This window comes from Tachypleus tridentatus, chromosome 6, assembly GCF_004210375.1.
Source record: "Tachypleus tridentatus isolate NWPU-2018 chromosome 6, ASM421037v1, whole genome shotgun sequence".
Classification (NCBI taxonomy): Eukaryota; Metazoa; Arthropoda; class Merostomata; order Xiphosura; family Limulidae; genus Tachypleus; species Tachypleus tridentatus.
Genome location: NC_134830.1, coordinates 18088850 through 18115176, shown reverse-complemented (window position 1 = coordinate 18115176; position 26327 = coordinate 18088850). Strand labels below are relative to the sequence as shown.

Below are 26327 nucleotides of genomic sequence, written 5' to 3'. Positions count from 1 at the left end.
TGTTACGAATAAACCTTGGGACAAAATATATTTAAAATGATGCTGTCGTTGAGAGTTGTAACGATGATAAAACAGTAAAATGTTATGATTGTGTTATTGATTGTGACCTGAGTGTTACACAGACAACACATTGGTGCATCAGTCCCAAATAAAATAAACTGTGACCAATGCGTAGTCTAGTTACAACTTCCTCTTTCTGATTCTTACTGAAGCAAGACAGCCAAAGTCCAATAAAGGGTTTTATTTGGAAAAGCTTGTTTTCACGTTGCTCACTCTAAGTTGACTGCCAACTGGTACAGAGCCGAGCCTTGAATACAGGACCATAATCCATATATGGAAGAGGCACAGCAGTGATAGTGCCTGAGCAAATAAAATTATTTTTGAGGTGTCGGCGAGCTCATTCCCACAAATAGCAACATGGCCCCATATTCAGGAAAAATGGAATAAATTATGTTTAAAAGAGAAATGAGCCAGTCGGTTTTGAATATCGGCAAAAGCAGAAGGTGAACTAAAGCGATTCCAGGGCCAGTAGAGAACTAAGTGAATCACTATAAATAGTGCAATTTTAGTATTGCTTAGATTCTATGTGGTCCAAGACAAGAGAAATGACATACAGAAGCTGTAGAGGGATTCTGCATGCAACCATCAAACCACAATAACCCATGGCAGAGCCCACACAGTCACCTGATTTCGAACCATTTGTATAAATAGGAATGGAAGGATGGTTTGAAAGATGTTCAGCAAATAACAGACAGTATTTCCAATCGAGAGTGTCTGCTTTTCTCAGATGACTTAAAGATAAGTCACATTTGGGGACCGTAATAAGTCATGATGGGATATGCTGACCAGTGGATACAGCAATGTTACCGAAGGACAGACCCAATTCATCCAACTGTGACTGGATACAAGGGCCAAAAGGAGCAATGGCAGATCATCTGTTCTGAAAAAGCATGGCCCATCAAGGAAGGAAAACACAACTCCATGTGGGATGCTTTGGTAAGGAACAAAGTTTCAAAGCACATAGTAAAGACAGTTGCAAATGGTGGAGATGTGAAGAAGGTTCATGGGACTCTTTGTATAAGCTCTGAAATGAGGAAGTGCGGAAATCCCTGGTGCAGAGCCGAAGTCCTTGATGATGAATGGGGTCCAGCATCTTTAAGGCCGAGGGTCTGACAGAACCATAGACCAGTGATCAATAGTCAAGTTTTGATCAAATAAGAGCACAATATATCTTTAGCATAGAACATCAATTCACTCCCCAAGTAGTGGAAGAAAGGACACTGAGAATATTAAGTGCTCTTGTCCATTTGACACGTAGCTGCTTGATGTGTTGTATAAAGGTCAGCTTACGGTCAAAGATAAGCCCCAAGAACTTAGTCTCAGGGACCACAGGCAGCACAACTTCACCAATACAGAGCTCAGGATCAGGGTGAATACCCCGTTGATGGCAAAAGTGCATGAAAAAGGTTTCAGAGAGAAATTCACTGCAGTCCACTTCAGTACAAGATTGAGGGCAGTTTGTAGTTGCCGCTCAAAATACTTCGACGACTCACATGAGATGTGAAAGTTGTCGATATAGAGCACGTTTGCAACAGTGAGAGTTGTTCAGTGATGGCATTAATTTTTATACTGAGAAGTGTGACACTCAGAACACAGCCCTGAGGGACTCTAAGTTCCTGTAGAAAAGAATGGGAGGGTGTCAAACCCACACAAACTCGGAATCTCCTTTCCATTAAAAAAATTTTTAAAAAATGGGCAAATGGCCACGTAACCCATATGTGTGGAGGTCTCACAAAATGCCATACATCCATGGTGTATCATAAGCTTTCTCAATGTTAAAGAATATTGGTACAAGATGTCGTTTGAATAAGGCTTCTCTGATTGACATTTCAAGTCAAATAAGGTGGTCCATGGTAAAGTGCTGTCATCAGAACCCACACTGGATGGGCGAGAGGAGGTTGTTTAATTCAAGGAACCAAATAAAATGAGCATTAACCATCCTCTCTAAGGTCTTACAAAGACAGCTCATCAAACCAATTGGATGGCAGTTTGAAGGAATTTTGGGATCCTTCCCAGGCTTGGAGAAAGGTAGGACAATAGCCTGATGCTAGGCATTAGGAAAAATTCTCCTGCCAGATCCACTTAAAAACAATCAGAAGAATAGCAAGAGAAGCAGGAGGTAGATGGTGCAGCATATCATAGTGTATATCATCAGGTCCAACCAATGTACTGCCAGACCAATGAAGGGCCAGTTTGAGTTTCACCAGTGTAAAGGGAAGATTATAGTCATAGAGAAAATGAGCTCAAAAGGAAAGAGGTGATTGCTCTGCCTGAGTCTTGATGGCTAAGAAGGTTGAAGAAGAAGCAGAAGTGCTCGATACTCAGCAAAAGTATCGGTGATGCTCTGGGTATCAGTTAATTCCTGGCCATCAAAGAGCAAGATTGAGAGGGGGACAGAATTATATTGCTCATTTTTGAGCTTTCTGTGCAATGTGGCAGGCAGAATTCCACCATGGACGTTGATATAGTGGAAAACGTGTTGAGGTTTCAGAAATAAATTAAGTAGCTGCTTGTATAATACAATCAGTTACTACTGTCACACGGTTGTCTATTGATGGTTTACAGATGATGGCAGGATCAAGTTCTGCAAAAGCAGTGAAAGAGAGCCAGTTTGCCTGATCCAGCTTCTGCCGGAGCACATGGGTCTGGTGGCATCGACATCAGCCAGTCTCTCTCAAGATTATAGGAAAATGATAATTGCCTCATGGATTATTGTCAACCCTCCATGAAAAATGATAAAATAATGAACAAAATAAGTAGAAGAAAAAGTATTGAAAAGAGAAAGGTTGTGGTCACAGAGCATACCCTCTACAGAGCGGACCCCTCCTATCAATATCAGCACTTCCCCAGAAAGGATGATGTCCATTAAAGTCCCCCAAGATGAAAAAGGGAGACGGCAACTATTCAATGAGAGCATCAAGGTCTGATTGATCATAGGTCTCTCCAGGTGACAGATAGAGCGAACAAAGAGTGATGGTATGACCCAAGGAAACACAGATCAAATTCTGTAAAATTTGGTGCAAGCTTCTTATGCAGTCTGATTTCTGTATTAAATTTTCTAAACTTTTATTTTGCATTATTATACTTTCTCTTATGAAATGTTATAAATAATAAAAAATTTCCTTTCTTTTAAGACTATTTTTATTGAAAACAAATTTCAATTTTATATATTCAATTAGGTATTATTTGATGTTCTTCAGTATATTTATTTTACTAAATGAACCAGTCTACTTACCACTGTAAACCACACAAACATGATGTCAGACAGATTTACACATGCTCAGTAATCTTACCATTCATCATAAATGCAACACCTTGTTAGGCATAATAACGTGGCATTTTCCAATTGGTATTTTGGTAAAGACAAATGTTTATCTAATAACTGTAGCTCATTTTAATAACTACTAAGTTATTTTACTTCTATGAGTTGTTTGAGCACAAGAGCCTTAATTTTCCATAAGGATCAATGTAATGTGAGCAGCTTGCCATTGCTAGTCTGTGCTTAATATATTTATAAATGAATGAAATAATGCTGTATTGTAATGTTATGGTTATTTTTGTTCTTTCCTTTACTTTCAACTCTTGTGTTGCTGTTGGTCAGTTACACTCACTTGTGATAAAAGTAAATAAATTTTCATCATGTTGGATTTCATTTTCTTAGGACTTTAACAAATTCCTAAAAGTACTCACTATTCCATTTACGTGATTACACATGTCCCACAAAGGTATGAGTGCTTGGATTCTTGAAGCCCCATCTGGTGTTGGAACAGAATTTTGTCTTGTCATTACTGTTGATACTGCCCATCTATAAAGAAGTCAAGAAAATTTATTAAAATCAAACTTCTCAATGTATTTGTAGATTGAAACATTTCCAAACTTTTTATATTAGAGTACAATTTAAATAAATATACTAACACCACCAAGTAACCTCAGTTGATAAATGCTATTTTATGATTCAACATTATTAATTGATTTCCTGAGCATACTTCAAACAATACCAGTCTTAGAAATCTTAATACTTCCAAGGAAATTTAGGATTGCAAATATATCCAAGCCAAACAACTAATTTTTTAGTAACCAAAGTAAGAGGCACATGCAGTTGACATTTCTTCAAAGTATTTCTGTGAACATTCAACCCTTTGATTATTGGCATGAGTAGATAATGTTTTTGCATAAGATGATACTTTTACTAATGAAGGTTTAGTATGTTAGTTATCTATAATTCAAATAGCTTGAAAAGAGTATCTTGAAATCAGTAGTGGAAAATATATTGTTTGTTTGTTTTGAATTTCTCACAAAGCTACTCAAGGGCTACCTGCATTACCTGTCCCTAATTTAGCAGTGTAAGACTAGAGGGAAGGCAACTAGTCATCACCACCCACTGCCAACTCTCAGGCTACTCTTTTACCCATGAAATGTGGAATTGACCGTTACATTATAACGCCTCCATGGCTTAAAAGACGGACACATTTGGTGTGATGGGGATTCAAACACAGACACCTAACCACACACACACAAGCATGGATATAAATGTATACACATATTATTCATTTAGTATTCACCTCATCTCTTATACAGATGTACAAACACAAGAGTAGTTGGGAAAAGCTAATGATATAGAAAAAATTCAAAAAGTAGTAGCTGAAAGTAGGAAGTGAAGAGTTTTATGAACTTCATCCTCGTGTGCTGAAACCCTCATCAGCCAAAACTGAGTTAGCAACAGTGCTAATGAACATCAACCTCATCTATCAAATCAAGCCCTTGCCTTCAATCAGAAAGTGTTAAAAACGTAACCACCAATCAAGATGGTGAAAACAATCATGTACAGACTGCAACTCTCAATGGTAATGACTGTTGACTGTTAGCTTCATTATCAACTTGAATTCAACCCTTACCAACAGGAAAAATCAATTATTGCAATGGCAATGAAGATTCTAACCCATCCTTTGTATTCAACACTGGGACACAAACACAGTTTCTGATGAAATAAGATATGTACATGGAGGTGGATTTAAGCATATCTACAAAATAAATTCCAGGTGATAAAAATATACAAATATGCTCAAAGACTAATTTTTCTTGTTAGTAACTGAATGGGATAAATGTTAAAAGAGACTGGCTTTGCTAATCACTGTTGAAGAGAAATGTCTTTTACATTACACAAATTATTTTCAACAGCTATGACAACTTTTTCGCAAGCAACAAGTGGCGACTCTCACTGGAAACATACTGCAAGAGACTTTAGTCAGCATGAAACTAGCTTGCTGCAGCAAAATTGTATCACAAAATTTGTTATTTAGAAAACCAAAAGTAGACAAATCAACAAAATTTTAACAGATCAGACAGTCAGAGAAAGAATACTGACACTAAATTCTAAAACATATTCCCTCAGTCACAGAGTTTCTATCATCCAGAAGAAGCAATGAAGCAGTTGGTTCAGCACATAATGGCAATTACTTTGGAATAGTGGAGCAAAAGGATGAATATGATACATTTCTTACTAAACACATGACAAAATACATAAAAAAAGTCATGTTTTATACTTATCTGTGACAAGTTCATAGAAATCCTACACAATGTTCTCACTGCAATTACCCAGGATATCAAAACGTCCAAGAGTTACTCAACATCTACTGATTTTACTCCAGACATATTCATATGTATCAATTTACAATAACTTTTAGATACATTCTAAATGACGGCTTTATAGAGATATCTTCCACATTTGTACCAATAAGAAATCACACAGAAACAGAACTTAATAGGGTTCTCTTTAATTTAATTGAAAAAATAATATAAAAATTCAAGATTGCTGTGGAAAGTCTTACAAAAATGCATCCACTACTAGAAGCACATATGTTGGCATGCAAGTGTTGATCAAACAAAAAAAACCCTCAAGCAGACAATATTCCCTGCTGTTCTCATTCACTCAGTTTGGTTGAAGAATATAGTGTGGAATGCTGTACTGAAGCTTGTTTATTCTTTGTAGTTGTGCCAAAGCTTTGTGTGTTTCTCTTAGCTCCAATCTGCCTGGGAAATGTCTATACACTGTGCTTGAAATACAAGTTTCAGATGATAAAAACGTTATCAGACATGAAGTGGAGTGTCCATTCTGATGCAATACAAGCCTTAAAAATGAGATGAAAGCCATAACGCAAGTCCTTTCTTCAATTACAGACAATGGCTCTAAAAAGCCTCTACAGCAATTACAGTCAAAAAGTTTTATGCCACAAATAGAATAAGAAATAGATATAATGACAGAATTATGAAGCATTATCATAGACAAATTACACAAAATAAATTATTCACTATAAAGTGCCCAAATAGATGTCAATAAAATTTCACATCTGCTAACATCTCTCAAAACATTCGTGCACAAATTACAAATATCTTTTTTCAAATATGAGGAAAAGGGTAAAAATCTGTCAGGATGTGAGACATGTAAAGTCAAAAGATCACAGAAAAGGAAGAGAAATATGCTATGCAAAGAAGAGAGTGACAAGGATAGTGATTTCTACCCTACAGATGTCCGTACAATAACTAAGAAACTTTCAATAAACAACAGAATAGTGGTAATTGAAAATCTTGAAGATGTACCTTCTGCTTCACATCAAACAACTGTTTGAGAGAAAATCATTCCAAATGCTAAAAAAGGATAAAAAACATACTTCAATCAATAATGTACTAAGAGAGACTAAATGAACTGGTATTTTTGTGCACAGAAAATGACTTATTATAATCACTCGACACCAAACAGATCATAAATGCCTTTGCTAAAAAAATAAAAGCCAGGCAGATAACAGTTTTAACCCTTTTCATATAAACCACAGGTCAAAAGCCATGCCATTTCATTTCTTTACTCACACTCATACTTTAATTGAACTACTATTTTATTAATTTATGTCATTAACATTAACATTGGTATCAAAATGTAAATTATACTTGAAAATTTCATGTTATACATTATTTAATTTCTTAATCTAAAAATAAATATTACGAAAAACACCTAAACACTAATTGTTGTATGTTCCATGGTATGTTGAGTACAGCACTGGTTCAAATTAAAGTTTATAGTTTTGTACAAATTAGGAACTCAAGTTACCAATATTGAAATGCTAGAACATAAAATAAGAACTTCATGTATTTTATATTCAGTGAGATATCACTCATATACTGATTCTAACTCAGTGGCCCTGCTCAAAACTTAAATTTTTTAGACTGAAATACAGCTTAGTTACTAAACTTGATAAATTATAAAACACATATATAAAGCTGCAGTTAACATCATCCCATGATTTAAATTAAGACACAGGTTCATCTACAGTCAACAAGAAATAGTTCAATTTTGTTTGTTTGGTGTCATGCACAAAGCTACACAATGGGTTATCTGTGCTTTGCCTACCACAGGTATTGAAACCCAGTTTCTAGCAGTACAAGTCTACAGACATACTGCTGTGTCATTGAGAGACCGTTAAAGTTGTCAACAAGTGTAAATACACATCGATAAATACAATATAACTTTTCAACATGATTCCTACTTTTCAATGAATTTTATTACAAGTTTATAAAATTTATTCAAATAATTATAAAAAAGGAAACATTAATTTTACTAAATAAATTCTGGTTACTTTTTAAGATAATGATTTAAAAATAAGTCAGAAATATTAAAGTTTGTGAAACTAAAACAAAATCTACAATTATATAACATAAAAACATTCTTTGGAAAATGTTGTACTTAGTTATACATTTGTTGCTTCCACTAATTATGATAGAACTACCAACATACCAACACCTTGTATCAATTCACAGCTATCTCACCTATAAAAGTCATATGTGAAGAAGTCTTTTAGCAGTAAACTTTTTGCTGCAGGATTAGACTGAAAATACAGCATATATAATATAAATACCCATAACTACTAGTTTTAAGATTAGTAAAGATAGTAAAAGCATTATAAGCTTATTCAATGAATTCAATCTATTTTAAAATTTAAAACATAAGCAAAATAATCAATTACTTCATTGAATTACAAATAAAAAAATAAAAGATACAGTTATAAATATGAGAAGGGGGAAGTAATACAGGACATTATTTTCCAGTGTATTGTTATCATAATCTTTACCATTTTTTAACTTAAAACTGTATTTTAGCAAAATAAAAAGAGTAAATTGCAGGCATTTTTAACACTTACCTACTTTGTTGTGTCTCTGTACAATAATTTATTTTAAAAAGCTGCATAATTTGACAAATTTCATTGTATTATAAAAACATAAATTATCTAATATGACTATTATTTTATCCCATTAAATACATACAAAGATATATTACTTTTAATATTTTACCTTATTTTAAAGTCAGCATAAAAAGATTCCTTTTTTAACCACACCACAGTATTAAATAGTTTGCCACAATACTCCAAATGACTATACATATTCATACTAATCCAATTGCACAAGCAGTCAGAAAAAAATAACATATTTATCTTAAAAGTACCAAACATGGAAGTTTCTTTTCAACTAAAAAATATATATACTTGATTCTATACATCTAAAATTACCATATACAATTTGCCAATTTTACCAGCTTCATACTGTGAAAAGCAACAGCTGTTTACATAATGAAATATTGTTTACATTATCCTAAAAAATGTAAGCAACAAATATTTTCTAATACTTATATATATATATATATATATATATAATCAAAATAGAAACTATAATATTGATTCTATTAATACTTATTTAAATTTTGTGTATATTTTATAACCTTACTTCTACTATCTTTTTATAAAACTACTTTATATTTAACTTTGCTTCCACTAACTTTTAATAAAGTTTGTATACATTTATATTTCTTTAACAATGAATAATCACCACTGACTTACGTCACAAATTTTCAAAAATTTTAGTAAATTAGAATACATACTTAAGCTTCACTACGCTTCTAAAAAAGTTTTATTCAGAGAATATTTCATTTTATATTACTTTTCACTTCTGCATATACAATCAACTACAAAAGCATATTTTAAAAAATTTTTTTTAGCAATTTTCTCTTGATTTTCAAATTATTCTTTCTCTCTCTCTCTCTCTCTCTCTTTGAATTTTACTCACTCCTTCTACATGTCATACTATTATTAGTAAACATTTGTTCAATATAAAAATTAAATTTCCAACTATTATTTAAATTACACAGTAAAGTTTGTTTGTTTTTTCAAAATATCATATTTGTTCCTTTCTGTGATTTTTGTTCCCTAAAGTTTGCTTGATTTCTACTTAAAACTTAAGAACTGATTTAACTAATCATGAAAAGGCTCTAAAAAGTGAAAGATGTTTATTTATCAAATCTCAAACAAAAGTCATAATGAAAAAATAATACTAAGACATTTATGTTAAGTCTTTTTTCAATAATCAATTACTTTTCTTTGTGTCTTTGGTCATTTTTCAGTGATGACGAGAAAACCCAGTAAGTATTCCAGATCTCTACAAATTGTATATTTCACTGATCTTTACAATGTGCAAGAACACAATAAATTATTTACTATTATTTCAGTGCATTTCCAAATCCACAAACAATATGTTCCTACTATTGAACAAGAATTAATGTAACAATTATAGCTGGCTCAATACACACATAAATACAAAGAATCTTTTTTAGTAAGAATTCTGTTTCTCTCTTTGAGATAAAAATACTTATGATTAAAGTATAAACACATTATTTAATGTGGAAAAATAATCATTATCTTCTACAGGCATATTTATTGTAATTAGGCAAAAACAAAATTAATTATTTTATAAAAATGTATACAATTTTTATAAAACTGATTAAGTATGGTTTATATTAAATAGTAAATACAGTGCTTACTACAAGTATTGGTTTGATCTAAGTATTGGTGTGACAAACAAAATCCATGAAAAATTAATTTTTTTAAATCTACAACTAAAGAAATGATTTTTTTTAAATATTAATGTAAACAGCCAGTCAAAAATAAGTAGCTGGATTTACATTCCTGTAGAATAACAGTTGTTACCCACAAAATATCATGAAATATTATACCATTATGTGAAAATTGTTTAGCTCATTAAATCTATCCACATTATACATTCCAAATGAGCTTTCATTAAAAAAAATACCCACTTGAAATGTTTTATAGAAATGAGCATACTGTCTGGCAATGTTTCGGCAAGTCTTCACAGTCTCCTCTATAAAAAAAATTTTAAATAGCAATCAAATAATTATGAAAGACATCTTTTATAACTATCTTATGTCATTGTAATGCATAATTTCCAATTCTACAAATACTGAGTGACTTTCAATGTAAATATAAGCTCAATAAACTCACATTACATTTATTTGTAAGTTATAAATTATGCTAAGATAAATTGTTAATGAAAAGGTCGACAACCTCTTTTCATGTTTCAATTAAACTACTGGCTCTCATATAAATGCTTGTAGATTTCTTACATGACTATGCAACATAACTTACAAGATATAAAAGTTAACATTTTCCAAAACTTAAAATATATTTTCAGTATTACTTAACATAATGTTTAGGAACAACAATGGACCTCTTGATCCATCTCAACTGTCCCATCCATTGAATAAAACTAAACACTATTAAATATAAAAAAAATGAAGCCAGCTCTTATTACACATGTATGTATCAAAACTCTCTTTTAAACCCACTCAAATTTACTGCCTCCATAAAATCCAAAGGCAACATCTCATAAGTCAACCATCATATTTGAAAAATAAAACTGTCATTGCGATAGACAGTTTCAATCTTGCCTAAGCCTATATCTGTGTCCCCTAATTCTATAATTCCTGCTGTTAAGTATGAAAAATGTTAATGCTATTCCTCAACATTGCTTTGTTTATCCAAGCATTGGTGTCACATATTCCAGTATTTCATACCTCACTTAAATGCTCTTGGCAATATGTAATATGCAAATCTCTTCACGCATACCAATATGCCCTCTATCCTGGTAAGGTACTATATATAAGCACCTCACTGAAGTAATCATTTTATTAAGACTTGCATAATTTCAGTCACAAACATCAGTTGTTGTGTGAAGGAAGAGAGGGAAAGTGTTAGCAAAGTATTATTATAAATACATTTTCAGTTTAGTAAAATGTTTACTTCCAAAACATAATTATTATTCAATGAGACTATAGCCAGAACCCCACATTGAGAAAGTTGAGAGGCTGCTGCAGGCATTATCCATACAAAAAGCATCTGCACAGAACAGGAGTGTACCATGATAAATGTGGTGTACAACTGGGGGAAACCACACTGCATCCAGAACATATTTCCTGTATCAAGAGTGGACAAAAACACGAGTAATCATATTATAGGCCAACTGCAACAAGATAGCCAATGTTCCAAAACTCATGGTTAGAATTAAGGTGTCTTAGTACCTATATCCAATGTTGGCTGCTAAGGCTATTTCACTGCAGTGTTATATATAAATATACTTTTGAGTGCATCCAAACCTATAGCCCTAGAATGATGTATTACAAACCCACAGAAAGATAAGAAGAAAGTAAGCAACACAAACTTCCTCCTCCACAACATCAGATTCAGAATGATGGGATTGTGTACAACTTACTCAACCAAATAAACATATCTCATTAAATCTGTAATTACGAGCACTCATCCTCACCCCAACCATGTGGGCAAGCAGTATTTCACTTGCCCAAAGAATTATGGAGAAAAGTACTGTACTCAATCAAGCACCTAGAACAGTACCAGTTTTCATTTGAAATTATAAGGACTTTCTTCCATGAACAATATATTAAGCTGATAATGATCAAAGAGAAGGACCATGCCCACCCCAATCAGGCAGCATTGTGTCAAATCTGAACTGATATGATGAGTTGGCATCTACACAGGCTGGTACCACTCCTAATGACATCTGGGGAAAACATTCAGAAACCTGGGTAACAGGGACCCCAACTCTGCCCTCTTTTCCAAGAGTGACAGAACATACTGTAACACTCTGAAGGAATAGCATCTGTTCACCACTCCAATAACTGGAAACTGGGTGTGGTAAGGACTCCCTAGTCCCAATAGTAAAATCTGGGGTGTAATGAATGTTTGGAAAGTCTTAAAAAAGAGGGAAGTATCTGTGAAGATACAGAGGGAAAGTAGACATGTACACACACACACACCCATACAAACACATGCACAAGCACACTAACAATAAGAATGACCGAAACCAACCACCACTCAAAAGCTAAGACATTGCCCCTGATGAAAGAGACTAGGAGATCCAATGCATTGAGATTCCAGATCCATTAGTTGCACTGAAACTACTTAAGATGTAGCAGGTGTCTTCATCCCCAAAATTCAAGATTTAAAGGAAGCTCACAAACTCAGAGAGATAGAACCATCCGTGTAAGTAAGAGTCCACCTTCCCATTTCATAGCATGGAGCTGGATGGGAGATGATTGAGTTGGGTTTGAAACATGATGAAAATCTGTGAAACGTAGCAGAAGATATATGGCACTGACACCAAACCAAAGGCTAAATCCCTGAACTGTAGAGTCTGATCCCTGTAGACAAAATTAACTCACTATGAGAATGTGAAGAAATGCCTCAGCAACCTCAAACCTGGACATCCACAGACCTGGTTAAGAAAGCCAACAAAGAGTGAGAAACGGCACCACCATGGACCCAAGATCAAAGAATGGGTTAGATAAGAGCAACAATTGTCCACCAATCTCCCCTCATCCCAGGCACAAGAACAAACAAACAGGAATAATATCCCAGCAGAACAGAACCAACTGTCACTACCACCCACACGACCAGTAACACTGATAACATGAAAATCTACACCCTACTGTTAAGATAGGAGTGTAAAAACCACAAGCTGAGAGAATAATGGAAGTGGAGAGTATAATCACAAGACCAACTTCAATACTAGAACCTAAAGTACCCATGCATCTGCAGTTGAAAGAATATGAGGTGTCTATCAATAGTAATGACCTCACTCTAACCAATTCAACCCCTCATCTCGTCAGATTGGTTGGTTGGTTGATTTAGTGTTTTATGGCACAAAAAAGCTAGGCTATCTGCACCAAACATCTGGTAAAAAGGTTAAAAATAAAGTAAATGTAGTAAAATTCATAAAATGAAATGAAGGTAAAACAAAACAGCATTGAAAAACAGAATAAGCATAAAACCAATGTTGACACCTGGTCTACAATGTTAAGAGAGAAAGCAGAGTAAGAGAAGTTGTAAAGGACTTTCTGTAGCATAATGGTAATGATCATAACCTGTCAGGAAGACTAACAGGTAAGTACAAGAAACACCAACAGTCACCTGAAGTTAGCCTTTCCAGTCCTGTTTCCGGGTTATGTGTCATTACAGCCATTATCAAAAGGTAAAGTAATAAAAGTTTTAAAAGACGTGTAGCAAAATTGTAATAATAACTCGCTAGGACAACTAACGGGTAGTTCAAACGGATAGTTCAAACAGCAGCATTAGTCACCTAAAGTTGGTCTTTCCAGTCCTGGTGTCGAGTTATGTAATGTCATGGCCATTTTCCAATTTCAAATCGAACTAGAGAGACTGAGACTCTTAAAAGAGAACCACAATTTAAAAGGTGTAATGAATAAATATCAAACACTTAAATGACATTAAAAAGATGAATAGCCAGTAAAAAACTAAAAACTTTATCAAGGTGGACAGTGTCCTCATCAACAACAACACTGTCTAACGTTATGGAAAAACCTTGGGACAGAACATGTTTAAAATAGTGGCATCACTGAGAGTCCTAACGATGGCAAGAAAGTAAAATGTGGCTGATAGTGATTTGAGTGTTACACAAACTATACACTGGTGCATCAGTTCCAGATAAAAGAAAATGATGAGTTAAAAAACTGTGACCAATGCATAATCTAGTTAGAACAACTTCCTCCTTCTGAACCTTACAGAAGCTAGACGGCTAAAGTCCAATATAGTTGTGTTGCTCACTCCAAGTTGACTGCCAGCTGGCACAGAGCCAAGCCTTGAATACAGGACCATAGTCAATGTACAGAATAGGCACAGTGGTGATAGTGCCAGAGCAGATAGATTTAGCTGCCGTGTCTGCAAGCTCATTCCCACGAATACCAGCGTGGCCTGGTATCCAGAAAAATTGGATAGAAGTAGATGTTAATGAGAATGAGCCAGTCGGTTTTGAATATCAGCAAAAACAGGATGTGAGCCAACGTGAAGCAATTCCAGGGCCAGTAGAGAACTAAGCGAGTCAGTATAAATAGTACAGTTGGAGTACTGCTTAGCTTCAATATGATCCAGGGCAAGAGATATGGCATACAGTTCAACAGTGAACACAGAAGCTGTAGAGGGGACTCTGGACGCAACCACAAAACCACAACAAACCATGGCAGAGCCCACAGAGTTACCTGATTTGGAACCATCTGTATAAATTGGAATGGAAAGATTGTACCAACAATTTTTTTTTGGTGGGGGAATCCTGGTACAAGAGTAAGGATCAAGCAGGCACAATAAAATGTAATTGTTTCATAGTGAACCATCCTGGAACCCCACACATTTAAAAAATTTTTTTTTGCCTGTGGAAACAAAATGCATCTCCATTTGGAAGTAAAAAACCAAAGCAAACAGACAAACAAGGTTTGACTATGCTATTACATAATAAAACAGAAATATCAGGTCAAGGAGGAATAGCTAAATTGTCCCCACCCACCTTTTCACCAACAAAGGAGGAGTACACTGAACTTGCACAAAGAAAAGCCACAAAATCTCACAAACTTAAGTGACTAACTGAAGAAAGAGAGTAAGAGATGCTTGATCGAAACTGGACTCTTAAGAAGCTGACTTAAGAAAAGAAAGACCTCAGAAAACAGAATCCAAATTATCTCCAGAATAACTAGGATCAACAATAAAAAGACAACTTCAGAAGTCCTACGAGAAAAACCCTGGATTGAATGTGTCTCCATCTCCCAATGGATCAAAACATGAACAGATTCAACTGAAAGTGACCCCCCCCCCACCCACAGAGAAATACTAGATGACAAAGAAAGAAGAGGGAAGGTTGAATTAGCTACTGTGGTTACAATAGCAATACAGGAATTCATATACACAAATATCACATCTAGTTCATTTTGTTGTTGTTTTTAACAAAATTATATGTTAATGGAAATATGCAAGGCAATGTGAAAATCTCAGTCCATAATGGAACAATGTTCAACACTTCATCAGAGAAAACCATACTCAATGCTTCATTGAGAATAAGTGCTTGCACTGTCTGAGATTTGAAAACTAGATATTGCCAAGGGCATTTAAGTGGGGAATAAAAGACTGAAACATGTGACACCAATACTTAGATAGGCAAATCCAATATCAAATAATAGCTATAATATCAGTGGATGGTAAGCTTCTTTTAGAATAATAAAGTTTTCAATGTATCATTAAGCAATTTTTTTATACTGTAAGAATAGAATAAACTACTTTTAAACAACTGCAATTTGATTAATATAAATATTATACAGCAGTCGGGAAAGAGGAAAAAATGTTTTGAACATCAGTATTTCACTTTGTGATTATATATACATATATATTTATGTAAATATAAAGTACCACGTATGGCTGCAGTGCTATTTGTGATTATTTACATTGATTTAAATTTTACATTATTTATTATTTAACCTAAAAAAAGTTTTTTAAGAGTGTTATTTCAGCAGTAAAGGGAAACAACCTGTGCACATACAGCTTTAAGACAAATGATCTGAATATAATTTGCATCTGAATTCCTCATAAGTCATTACCTTAAACAAAACAAATGTTTGTATTATAAGCTGTATCACAGTCAACCTTATTCAAAATTTGGTATTAGTTTTTAAAGTGTATTGGATAGAGAGGCCAGTGAGAAATGAACATACCCCATTTGGTAAAGTTTCATAAGCATACTACATTGCCTGAAAATATAATAATTATTACCTAATACAAAAAGCAAGGAAATATAAACATGTTACATAAACTCAATACAGCCACTTTTGCACTGAGAAGATGTATCCAAAATCTTAAAGGATCAACAGCTGTATTCAATAGAATACCGACTGTCAAAGGTACTTCCCACAGAAAAGATATCAAAACAATATTGTATCATTTCTTTGTGATATATTTCCTAAAATATCACTACTAGGTTATCAAGCACTACAAGATACCACATGGACTTAAATAAGAGTTATATCAATTATACTCCATTACAACTTAAAGATGTTGGCCAAAGAAATCCTCCCATTTTGTGTTGCAGATTAAAGTGTTATATTAACCTCTACAACTGTATAAAACTGAAACTGAAGATTGACATCAGTGAGATATGGATTTAATTCTACAGTCTTTAGAAAATAAATAATATACATAATGTACAGTCAGCTTTCCTGGAAGGATTTACAACATCACAAAAGGTTCATTAATGTCACAGCTTAAACAATATAAACAAGATCAACAGAGGAAGCTTTGAAATCAAATACAGAGTACTTCAAAACAAATAAGAACAGTGCCTCAGGTCAACTTAGGAGATCTCAAGTTCTGATTGTCATTCTAAATGTGGAAGTGATTCAATACATTTATGAACAATTCCAAATAATGAATATACATACAAAGTAAATTCACCATATAAATTCAACAAGAGAATTTTAACATCTCATATCCACAAAAGCAAACAATTAAATTAGCATTTATAAGTTCATAATAGGAAAAAAACATGTTAGTAATTTTAGTTGACAAAAATATATAAAATCTAGGTTCATAATAACAGACCAAAAACACAAACTTGTTTTGTGTATTAAACAGCACATTTAAACTAAAATCTGTTATTACAAACATAATAATGTAGCAAAATGTAAAATATTTAATGCATTCAGAAATACTGTAAGACTTTTTCTAAGCCTACAATCTATTACATTGAACATTATTTTGTTTAAATTTAGCAAAAATTAGACAAGGAAATAAAAAATTAAGTAAACCTCTACTTTTTATTTTAAAAGTAATTACAGTAACCTTTACCTAGAATGTACTGATATAAAAATATTTACAACTCTCCATTTTAACTGAAAATTGAAAAATTACAAATTAACAATAACAAGTCATTTCTTTAAAATATTAATTGTGAAGCTTTCAGACTTTCCCCAAGTCCATTTTCAGGTAAATTTATACTGCATATTACAATAGCTTTGTCATCAATACTTTATCAAATTTACGATTGCTGGTCATCTTAGAGAATATTGTCATTGATCACTCACTACAATGAAATACTTTTATGTGATATATAACCTTGACATGTATTCAAATTAGTAAATACGTCCCGTATCATAACATTATTTATAAACTGGAAACCCATCTGTCAGAAAATTAACAAAAATTACCAGTAGTACTTATTTCATCACTCTTAACAGTACGAAAAAGTGAATTCTTGATATAAACCTAGTGCTGGTGAGCCTTGTAATTCTTCCAATTCTTCACAAGTGAAGTACAAAGGTGTATTATATTCAGCTGGGAGAATTGCTGTACCATTGTCAAGGAATCTCTGAAGATGTTTTCTCCCAGTATTATTAAGACTAACACATATAATACTATTTTTAATACTTGAAATATTAAATTTTTAACAAGTGTTGCACTTAAAGAATTTTTCTGAATCAGTTGAAGAATCAGAAGTAATTATAATTACTTTCTATAGTTAGTAAACATGCATGTATTGCTATACAGAATTTTGTCTCTCGTACAGTCAAAACAAAGCTACAAATAATGTAATATGATTCCAAGATGTTTCTTTCCTTCAATTAAGTCCCAGACAAATTCACTAAATTTTATTGGTACACATCTATTTGAAATTAATATAAAATTAGTTTTCCTTTACTTGATTAGTTTGTACACTTTTTAATTCTCAATACTAAACATTATCTTTCCTGCTGACTTAAGTTTTTAGTAAATACTTACGACAAAAATCCTAATTGCAGCACACACAAAACAAAATTCTCCTCTTTAAAGAAAAACAAAATGTTATAAAGAAGTACCTGCATAAAACACCTGTGTGGTTATTTTGCTGATTTGCATAAAAATTTGAATTACATTCCATTTCCTAATAGAAAGTTCTAAAACACCTGTGTGTTTTGAAAAATATTTTAGCTAAGTTTTCATGCAAATGACAAATTAATTGGTATCCATTTCATACCATAATTTTTTCATATAACAAATACATTAGAACAAAAGGGCTACTCTTGTAGTTTCAAGTACACATCCAGTGTCAAGAAATCTCTGAAGAAGTTTCTCCCAGTATTATTAAGACTAACACATATAATACTATTTTTAATACTTGAAATATTAAATATATTTTATATATTTAAAATACAGAATATTTATGTGATATATAACCTTGACATGTATTCAAATTACTAAATACGTCCCGTATCATAACATTATTTATAAACTGGAAACCCATCTGTCAGAAAATTAACAAAAATTACCAGTAGTACTTATTTCATCAGTCTTAACAGTACAAAAAAGTGAATTCTTGATATAAACCTAGTGCTGGTGAGAAAGTAAGTTGGGATATATTAAGTCAAAGTTTTATCAATAATAGTTTAGTCAATTATTAAAAATTTTTAAATCAATATTACCAAAATTGAAATGTAACACTCATGTTAATAAAAACAGGCATTAAATTACTAAGAGTGAAAAGCTTTACATGAAATAAGTTTTTTTAGATGTAAAGTGAATCAAAATACAATACTCACCTTAATTATTTGTGAAAAATTATTAACAACACACATTTCACTAATTATATATTACCAAAATTAAAATTCTCAGTATTGGATAAAACTTTAATTTGCATAATTTGAAAAAGGATACAAAGATATGGCTGCCAGAAAGATTCAGGATCAAAATACTCAAGCAATAAATGCAAAGCTAAAACAACATTTGGCATTTCTTGAAGGATAGCGTCCTTCTCTAACAGAGGACCTAAAAATATGTGAGTAATGTTAAATAACCTGGTAAAAACACAGCCCATACACGGTAGTCAAATATCAAATACTAATAATGCTTAAACTAGGAACTCTTCATCCTACTTTAAAAAATTGTAAATTGATATCAGAATTTCTTTTATTTATCACTAAATTTTAAAATCATTATCCACTTGATAGTCAAATGTATAATAGTAAACTTTAATTGTTATTACATGCAGGCTATATCTGAAAGAAACATTACGAAGAAATGTTTCAATGTATAGACATTTTTTTTGTTAATTAATCTATGGGTTACATACATTACTTGGTGGTTTATTAAAGATTAAAAATTATGGGGACACTACACTATAAATATCAGTCATAGTTAAACTACACTCTGCAAAATTTAGTGAAAGATAAATGGATAAAAATGACCAAATATGCAACTGACACTGCTTAAGTATCAAACTTACCCTACTTAAAGAAATTACTTTTATGTAAAAATACAACCTACAATTCAACACATTCAACCTAAAATGACATTCTTAAATTTTAATACTTTTTTACAACAAATATAACACTCAAACACTAAATACTACATGATAAAATAGTAAATTTTATATTTTTTCAACCTTAAATATTCTTTAGAATAATTAAATAACTGAAGTGCCATCAAGTTACATAAAAGTTATATGGGTATCATAATATATAATCTACATACAATCTGAAAAATTCAACTAAAAAAAAAATTAAAGACCTATTTGAATAAATCAAAGGACGATAAGTTTGAATTTCTACTGAGGCCCGAATTTTTATTTATATGTTGACTTTCTTTTATCAACAGTTTGAAATCATTACATTCAGAAGTTAGAATTTCAATCGTGTTCTAAGAAAATAGGGTCCAATATTTTGTTGTGAAAAATGTAATAGGGTTGAGGTGGAATATGAAGTTTAGGTTCATTTCTGTAAAATACTTCCATGTGTTCTAAGGTGCTTATTTGTAAATGGCAAGAATTCTTGCTTAAGTTGGTGGCTTTACAGCTACCACATGTATATATTAAAACATAACAGTGAAGGTAAAGTGCCTTTAGTTTTAAACAAATTGCTGATATGATGTGAGAATTTGAAGACAATACAAAGTTTAATCTAAGAGGGAAGAAGGACTTGAGTAGCTTGTTGGGTTGGGTTTTATCAATAAAACTTTATTTTCCAAGGTAAGCAGTAAGAAGTGTTAGAGGTAATTTAAAACATATATTTGGATATTATTTGGTGGAATTCTTTTCTTAGTGAGAAAGTTAGATGTTGAGTTTTCTAGTAAGGCTGAAGGATAGCAATTTTTAATTGAGGTTCTCTGAAGGAGTTATTTTATTAGGAATAGAGACATGACTCAAATAGACTGAGTAGGCCTGGTGAAGAAAAGTGTAGACTAAGTTTTGTTTCAAAGATTTTGGGTTATGAGTGGAAGTGTGAACACAATTTCAAACAATGGTGTCCTGCTGGAAAGGAGCCAGGGGCACAAAACCAGATGCCAAATTCAGACACACTGTCCATAAAAACCTACTCTTAATCCCTTATAATGCCTGGATTGTCTGCTAGGTATATTTCAGTTTCCCTTGGTAGGAGGTTTACACCATTTAGATAATAAAACCATGGGCTATACCAAGTCCACTTGCCATGTTTGACCCCACTAGCACCAAACACATAATGGAAGCTCAAACAAAGAAGTTCACAAGCATGAATTATGAGATAATATAGAATATAATGTTAATTCTTATCAATTCCTGTTATGGTATGTCTTCTAGAAATAAAATAATGTTATTTGAAGCCTTTTCCTATTCTTCTCTACATTAATCAGCCTGAGCCCCATTTTATTAATGTTTAATTTCATAGCAAGTTTTTACTTCATACATTTATACAATGTTACACAAGAACTATCTATGTACAGCAATTACTAATTTTAACTGACACATTATATGAAAGTTGTCTGACTAAAGAGTAGAATTTTATCATTCTTACAATGAAGTAGCAACCTCAAATTTCAAAGAATATTTTTAAAGGCAACAGAATGTGAACCATGAACCTTTGAATTCACAGTACAGATATAATGACACACCAATCTCTTCCATAGTAAAACTGGATATTATGTTAATAATGCTACATCTTACCTAATTTTGATTTCTTTGCTGTTGTACTACTTATTATCAAATCACGAGGTACAGTCAGGAAAACTTCACCTTCCTAACAGAAAAAAACATAAAACTTGAGTATTTTTAATTTCAGTACCAATAAACTTTGGTTACAGTTGTCTTAACCTTAAGGTACTTTATACTTTCCATCATTCCAAATGTTGCTGAAAGTATTAAAAATTAGTTACTCAAATTTAAAAATATTTATTTGAGCTTTCCTTTAAAAAAATGTTTTCAAACTAATGAAAGAATAACATGTAAATATGAGTAAAAATTATGCAATGCTGTGAAATAACTAATTTTAAAAAGTAAAAAAAAAATATTATATATGAAATTAAAGTGACTTTAATTTGTACTATTTTTAGTATGTTTTAACCCTAATAAAACTAAAACACCCAAGTTCATCAATACAAAGCACCAGTTGTATGGTTTGTTCAACTGCTGAATAAAAAAGTTTGGAACTTCATAACTTTCTGCAGATTATGAAGTTTATGCAAATAATATCTTATTTTCATATATAACACATGTATGAAATAAACAATTTTATGTAACAATTTTTAAGAAACAATAAAAATTCCTTAACTTTTCTTAGACTTCTATTATTTTAAGTCTTGCAACATTCATGTAAAACTTTATATAAATTTTTAATTCTATAAAACTGTAAATATTTTGTTTTGAACTGAAGAACACCCCATGCAGTTTCATGTCTTTTTGTTCACTACTGTACACTAAAATTATAAGCAAACTGACTTTTTTAAAATGTCAGAAGATTTATGTAACAAGCTTTTAAAACCATTTTATATTCATTAATATATTTTTTAAATCTCTAACTGGTGATTTTCTTTGTCCATTTGATGAGATACTGATGCAAAAGTCCTAACATGAATACAGCAGTCTTGTCGGTGAATAGAGGAACTTGATACGAGAACAAAATGATCTAAGTCAACATATGTTGTAACATACAAGCCATTTTTGTCTATCATACTGTAACATTATAATTTCAATAACATAAAAAAATCACAAATCCAGTTATTAAAAAAAATAAACAAATATATTGGAATTACTCACATTAATTACTGGTAAGGTCCCCTACATATTTTATACAGAAAATGAGAGACTTATTGACCTGGTTGCAGGTCAATCATTGATAGTAAACATTGTAACATCACACAATTATTTTATGATATGATGCAACATGTAGATTCCACCAGTAATCAACGATACAAAAACAAGTCAGTAATTTGGTGGTAACACTTTTCAAATGGAGTTAGTCATTATGACTGACACTGTAACCAAAAAATAACTATTAGTTTCCATGCTGTATCTTTTAATACATATTGTATAGCTTCACAAAATTTCACAAGCTTTCATTAAACATTATAAGTACTTTATAAATAAGTAAATCAAGATTTTTAATTGAGTATTTTTACTAAAGATTTGTCTGTGAGTGTTCACAACTCTAAGTAGAAAATAATATTCATGTTAAGCTTAAAAATACTTTTGTTTATTTTAAAGTTTTACATTTACATAATCTCTCAAGCCTCCTAAATAAACATCAGTTGTTTTCTTCTGGGAGAACTCTATATTTTATCTGTTATTTTCTCTACCCTAACTCCATGTAGATTCAACCAGTTAGACAGACCTTGCAACTACCATAAAAGAAAATACAGAACAAATCTAAGTTACCATTTTTCCCTATCTGGAATAAATAAGGACTGTAACAGAAAAGTACAACTATTTATCCCAAATAGCTTAAAGCTCATAACAATCGACATCTACTTATAATTTATTTTATTACAGGGTGTTCGGAAAGTCACTGTGCACTTGTATATTTATTAACAGACATGTTTTAATATAGAATACAGGAGGTAAATATGAATGACAATTATAAACAATGTTGAAAGTGACCCCCGTTAGCATCAATACAGACTTGGATCCTTCTTATTTTGTTTTTAAACACCTCTATCAGTTGCTGGCTTGAAATAGACTGAATGAATACTGTTATCGCTGCTTTCAAAACTGCACAGTGACTTTCCGAATACCCTGTATTTTATTTCTCTATAAACCACAAGTTGTAAATGACGTACAAATTTATCACTCACATTACCACACTAAATGATGTAATACACAAGTTGTTCACAAGGATACCCCAAATAATTTTTTTTCATAATCTTACCTACTTTAATCTTATCTAACCTAACATGTTTCTAAGTTTTACATTTTAGTAGCTTTTGTAACAATGAATATAAAATATTCATAAAAGATAAAAATATGACCTTTTTACTGCCAGCTGTTGATGAAAGTTATGACTATTTTTTTCACAAGTAAATTTTATTTACTTGAAGTATGCACCTAAGAAAACAGAATAACTAGATGCACAAAGCAATGTCCTATAACTATTATGATATAACTGACCTTTAACATTCAACAGATTAAAAATTTGTTTTTATACTGACTATGAGTGATATAATTGAATACCACAGAAATAATTAAGTCACAACCCTCATACTAGGGTAGACTAAAAATTTATTTAAATATTAAATGTAAAATTAAGAATTTAAAAATTGTATAATATTAAAACTTGATTTATTAGCTACATTTTGATGCCAAATTTATTCACATACACTGATAAAAAGTAGTTTCATTCAAATTTGAATGTAACTCTTAAAAAGTTGGAACATACACCTTGATATACCATCTAGTGAGTGTTAATCTTTCACAACCTCTCTTAATATGAAAATGTTATCACATGGTTACAAATAGAATTAAAGATCATGTATGTTGACTGTAATATAAAAATATACCTAATAATTTTATGTTTTGCTTAAATCTCATTAGTACACTTCAGAAAAGAAGTAATATTAAATAACCATATTTTACAATTTGTTTATTAAGAAACAATTTCCTAGGAATATTAATTAATTCTCTACCTTTTGTTGTTTTACATGGACACCGTGTACTTTAAGAATATCAAAACTACAAATCACACCACAAACACCGTATTCAGCAACCTCAGCCAAACAGAATGTTCTTACTGTCTTTAAATACAAGTTCAAAAAATATAATTTGTCAAATTAGCAGAAGCAACATTTTTTACTGAATAAGCAAAAGAATCAAAATTAATACATTCACAAAAAGTTTAATATGTATATGTAAAAACAGCTGGTTTGAGTTGAGATTTTTTTTTTAACGTAGAGGAACGAACAACGTTTCGACCTTCTTCGGTCATCATTAGGTTCGCAGAGAGAGAAAGAGAGAGATAACTGACCGATAGCTGAACGCATGTTTGAAAGGGGTTGTGTAATTAAGCATAGGAATGTAGCCCGCGTGCTTAGATGTTTGATTATATTTATTAATATAGGTATAAAGGTGTTCTTTTGTATTGGTTTATTTTGGGCTTGAGTTGTTGTATAATTAAGGCTTCTTTAATTTTGTGTTTGTTTATGTTTGTTTATTTATTTAATATCTGAGTGTTTTCTATGGTTATGTTGTGTTTATTTGATTTGCAGTGTTCAAAAATGTGTGAAGGTGACCTTTTGTGTTCTTTGAATCTGGTTTCCATTTTTCTACTTGTTTCTCCAATATAAAAGTCGTGGCAGTTATCACATTGTATTTTATAAATAATGTTGGTGTGGTGTTTGTTAGTGTAGTTTTTACATAGTATAGACCTTAGTTTTGTGCCTGGTTTTTGAATAAATTTGGTATTAAGTGGAATGTCATAGTTTGTTAATAGTTTTTGTTAAATGTTGGTTATTTTTTGCTGATGTCAAGCATATATGGTATAGAAGGGCAAAACGTTGTTCACTCCTCTACATAAAAAAAATAATTCTCAACCCAAACCAGCCATTTTTACATATACATATTTTTCTCTACAAGTGGGTTTTCTCATCCTCAAAGATCACAAAAAGTTTACTTTATAAGATGACTATCATGTCTGAAAATTACAGAAACTATATTGTAACAGCTATCACATACTACAAAATGTCTTAAGCTTGGGAGTCTGACAGAAATTAATCTGGTTGATAAAATTATTGATGTATCCATATCCACTTTTACAAATGAGTCAGATTTAAAAGTACTGATAATTTTCATAACTTTCCTAACATGACAGTATTGATACTTCAGGTAAATATAATCTTGAACAAATATGGATCTGAATGTGGAACTTTTCAGAACATAACGGCAAATAGAGATCCACTTAAAATGTGCAAGATTATGGAAAGCTAAAATACCCCAGAGCTGTGACTGAACACAACCATTTTGCATGGTTGTTATTTCCTGTATGTTTGTTTGTGGTCTTAGCATTACAGTCTTACACGAATCCAAAACAAGAAATATAGTCAGTCATTGACCAAAAATATAATGGACTTTTAACAACAATCACACATATTTAGATAAGCCTGGTTATGTTGAATAATCAAATATTAATATGGCTATAAAACAAGAACTTACTTTTCTTTAAATAATTTCCTACAGATTTTTAACACTTAAATAATAACATCAAATGAAAATGAACTTTCCAACACTTCGTAGTTCAACACATTATGCAAAACTACAAACTATGAGAATACAATACATTACATTGAATGTACATAAAATACTGAAGATTTGTATATAAAAATGATTTATGGCAGAACAATCATTCATACATAGTGGTAGAAATGTATTACCATAACTTAGTCACAGTTGTAAAACATTTTTGACCCCTAAAATAGAAACTTCACTTACCAAATAAAATTATTAATCATCAATATTATTTATCAAAAGCCATGTAGTAAAAAATAAATTTAAACAGAAAGAAAAACAAATTACCACCATGGTATTTGATAAATAGCTATGAGATATACCGACATAAAATATGCACACAATTTTTTTCTTGTTTCCAACTCAGACCTGCAGCTTTCTCCTACATATCTAATTATAATAATTTTATCTTGGTCTGCAAATGACCATTTATCATTTTCTTTCAGCTTTCAACATGAAAATGAACTGAAATCAGTTTAAAATCAAAATAATGAGGAAGCATTTTGAGTATTCATTGTTTAAGCAGCACTTCGAAGCAGGTTAATCTCCATACAATCAGCATACCTTACTGCAAGAAACACTATGTACAT

The 26327-nt window shown here is 31.7% G+C and overlaps 1 protein-coding gene across 2 annotated transcripts in view; it reads right to left on the bottom strand.

Annotated features, from left to right (window-relative positions):
• Positions 1–26327, bottom strand: part of LOC143252019 (actin-histidine N-methyltransferase-like) — a 67147-nt gene that overhangs the window by 18745 nt on the left and 22075 nt on the right. For both annotated transcript variants that reach the window (XM_076503542.1, XM_076503543.1), the window contains exons 5-10: positions 21193–21265; positions 18933–19043; positions 17508–17588; positions 10193–10257; positions 7879–7937; positions 3751–3865 (exon numbers count right to left, since the gene is read on the bottom strand). In XM_076503542.1, the coding sequence (XP_076359657.1) occupies positions 3751–3865; positions 7879–7937; positions 10193–10257; positions 17508–17588; positions 18933–19043; positions 21193–21265 (504 nt within the window). The remainder of the gene's footprint in view (positions 1–3750; positions 3866–7878; positions 7938–10192; positions 10258–17507; positions 17589–18932; positions 19044–21192; positions 21266–26327) is intronic.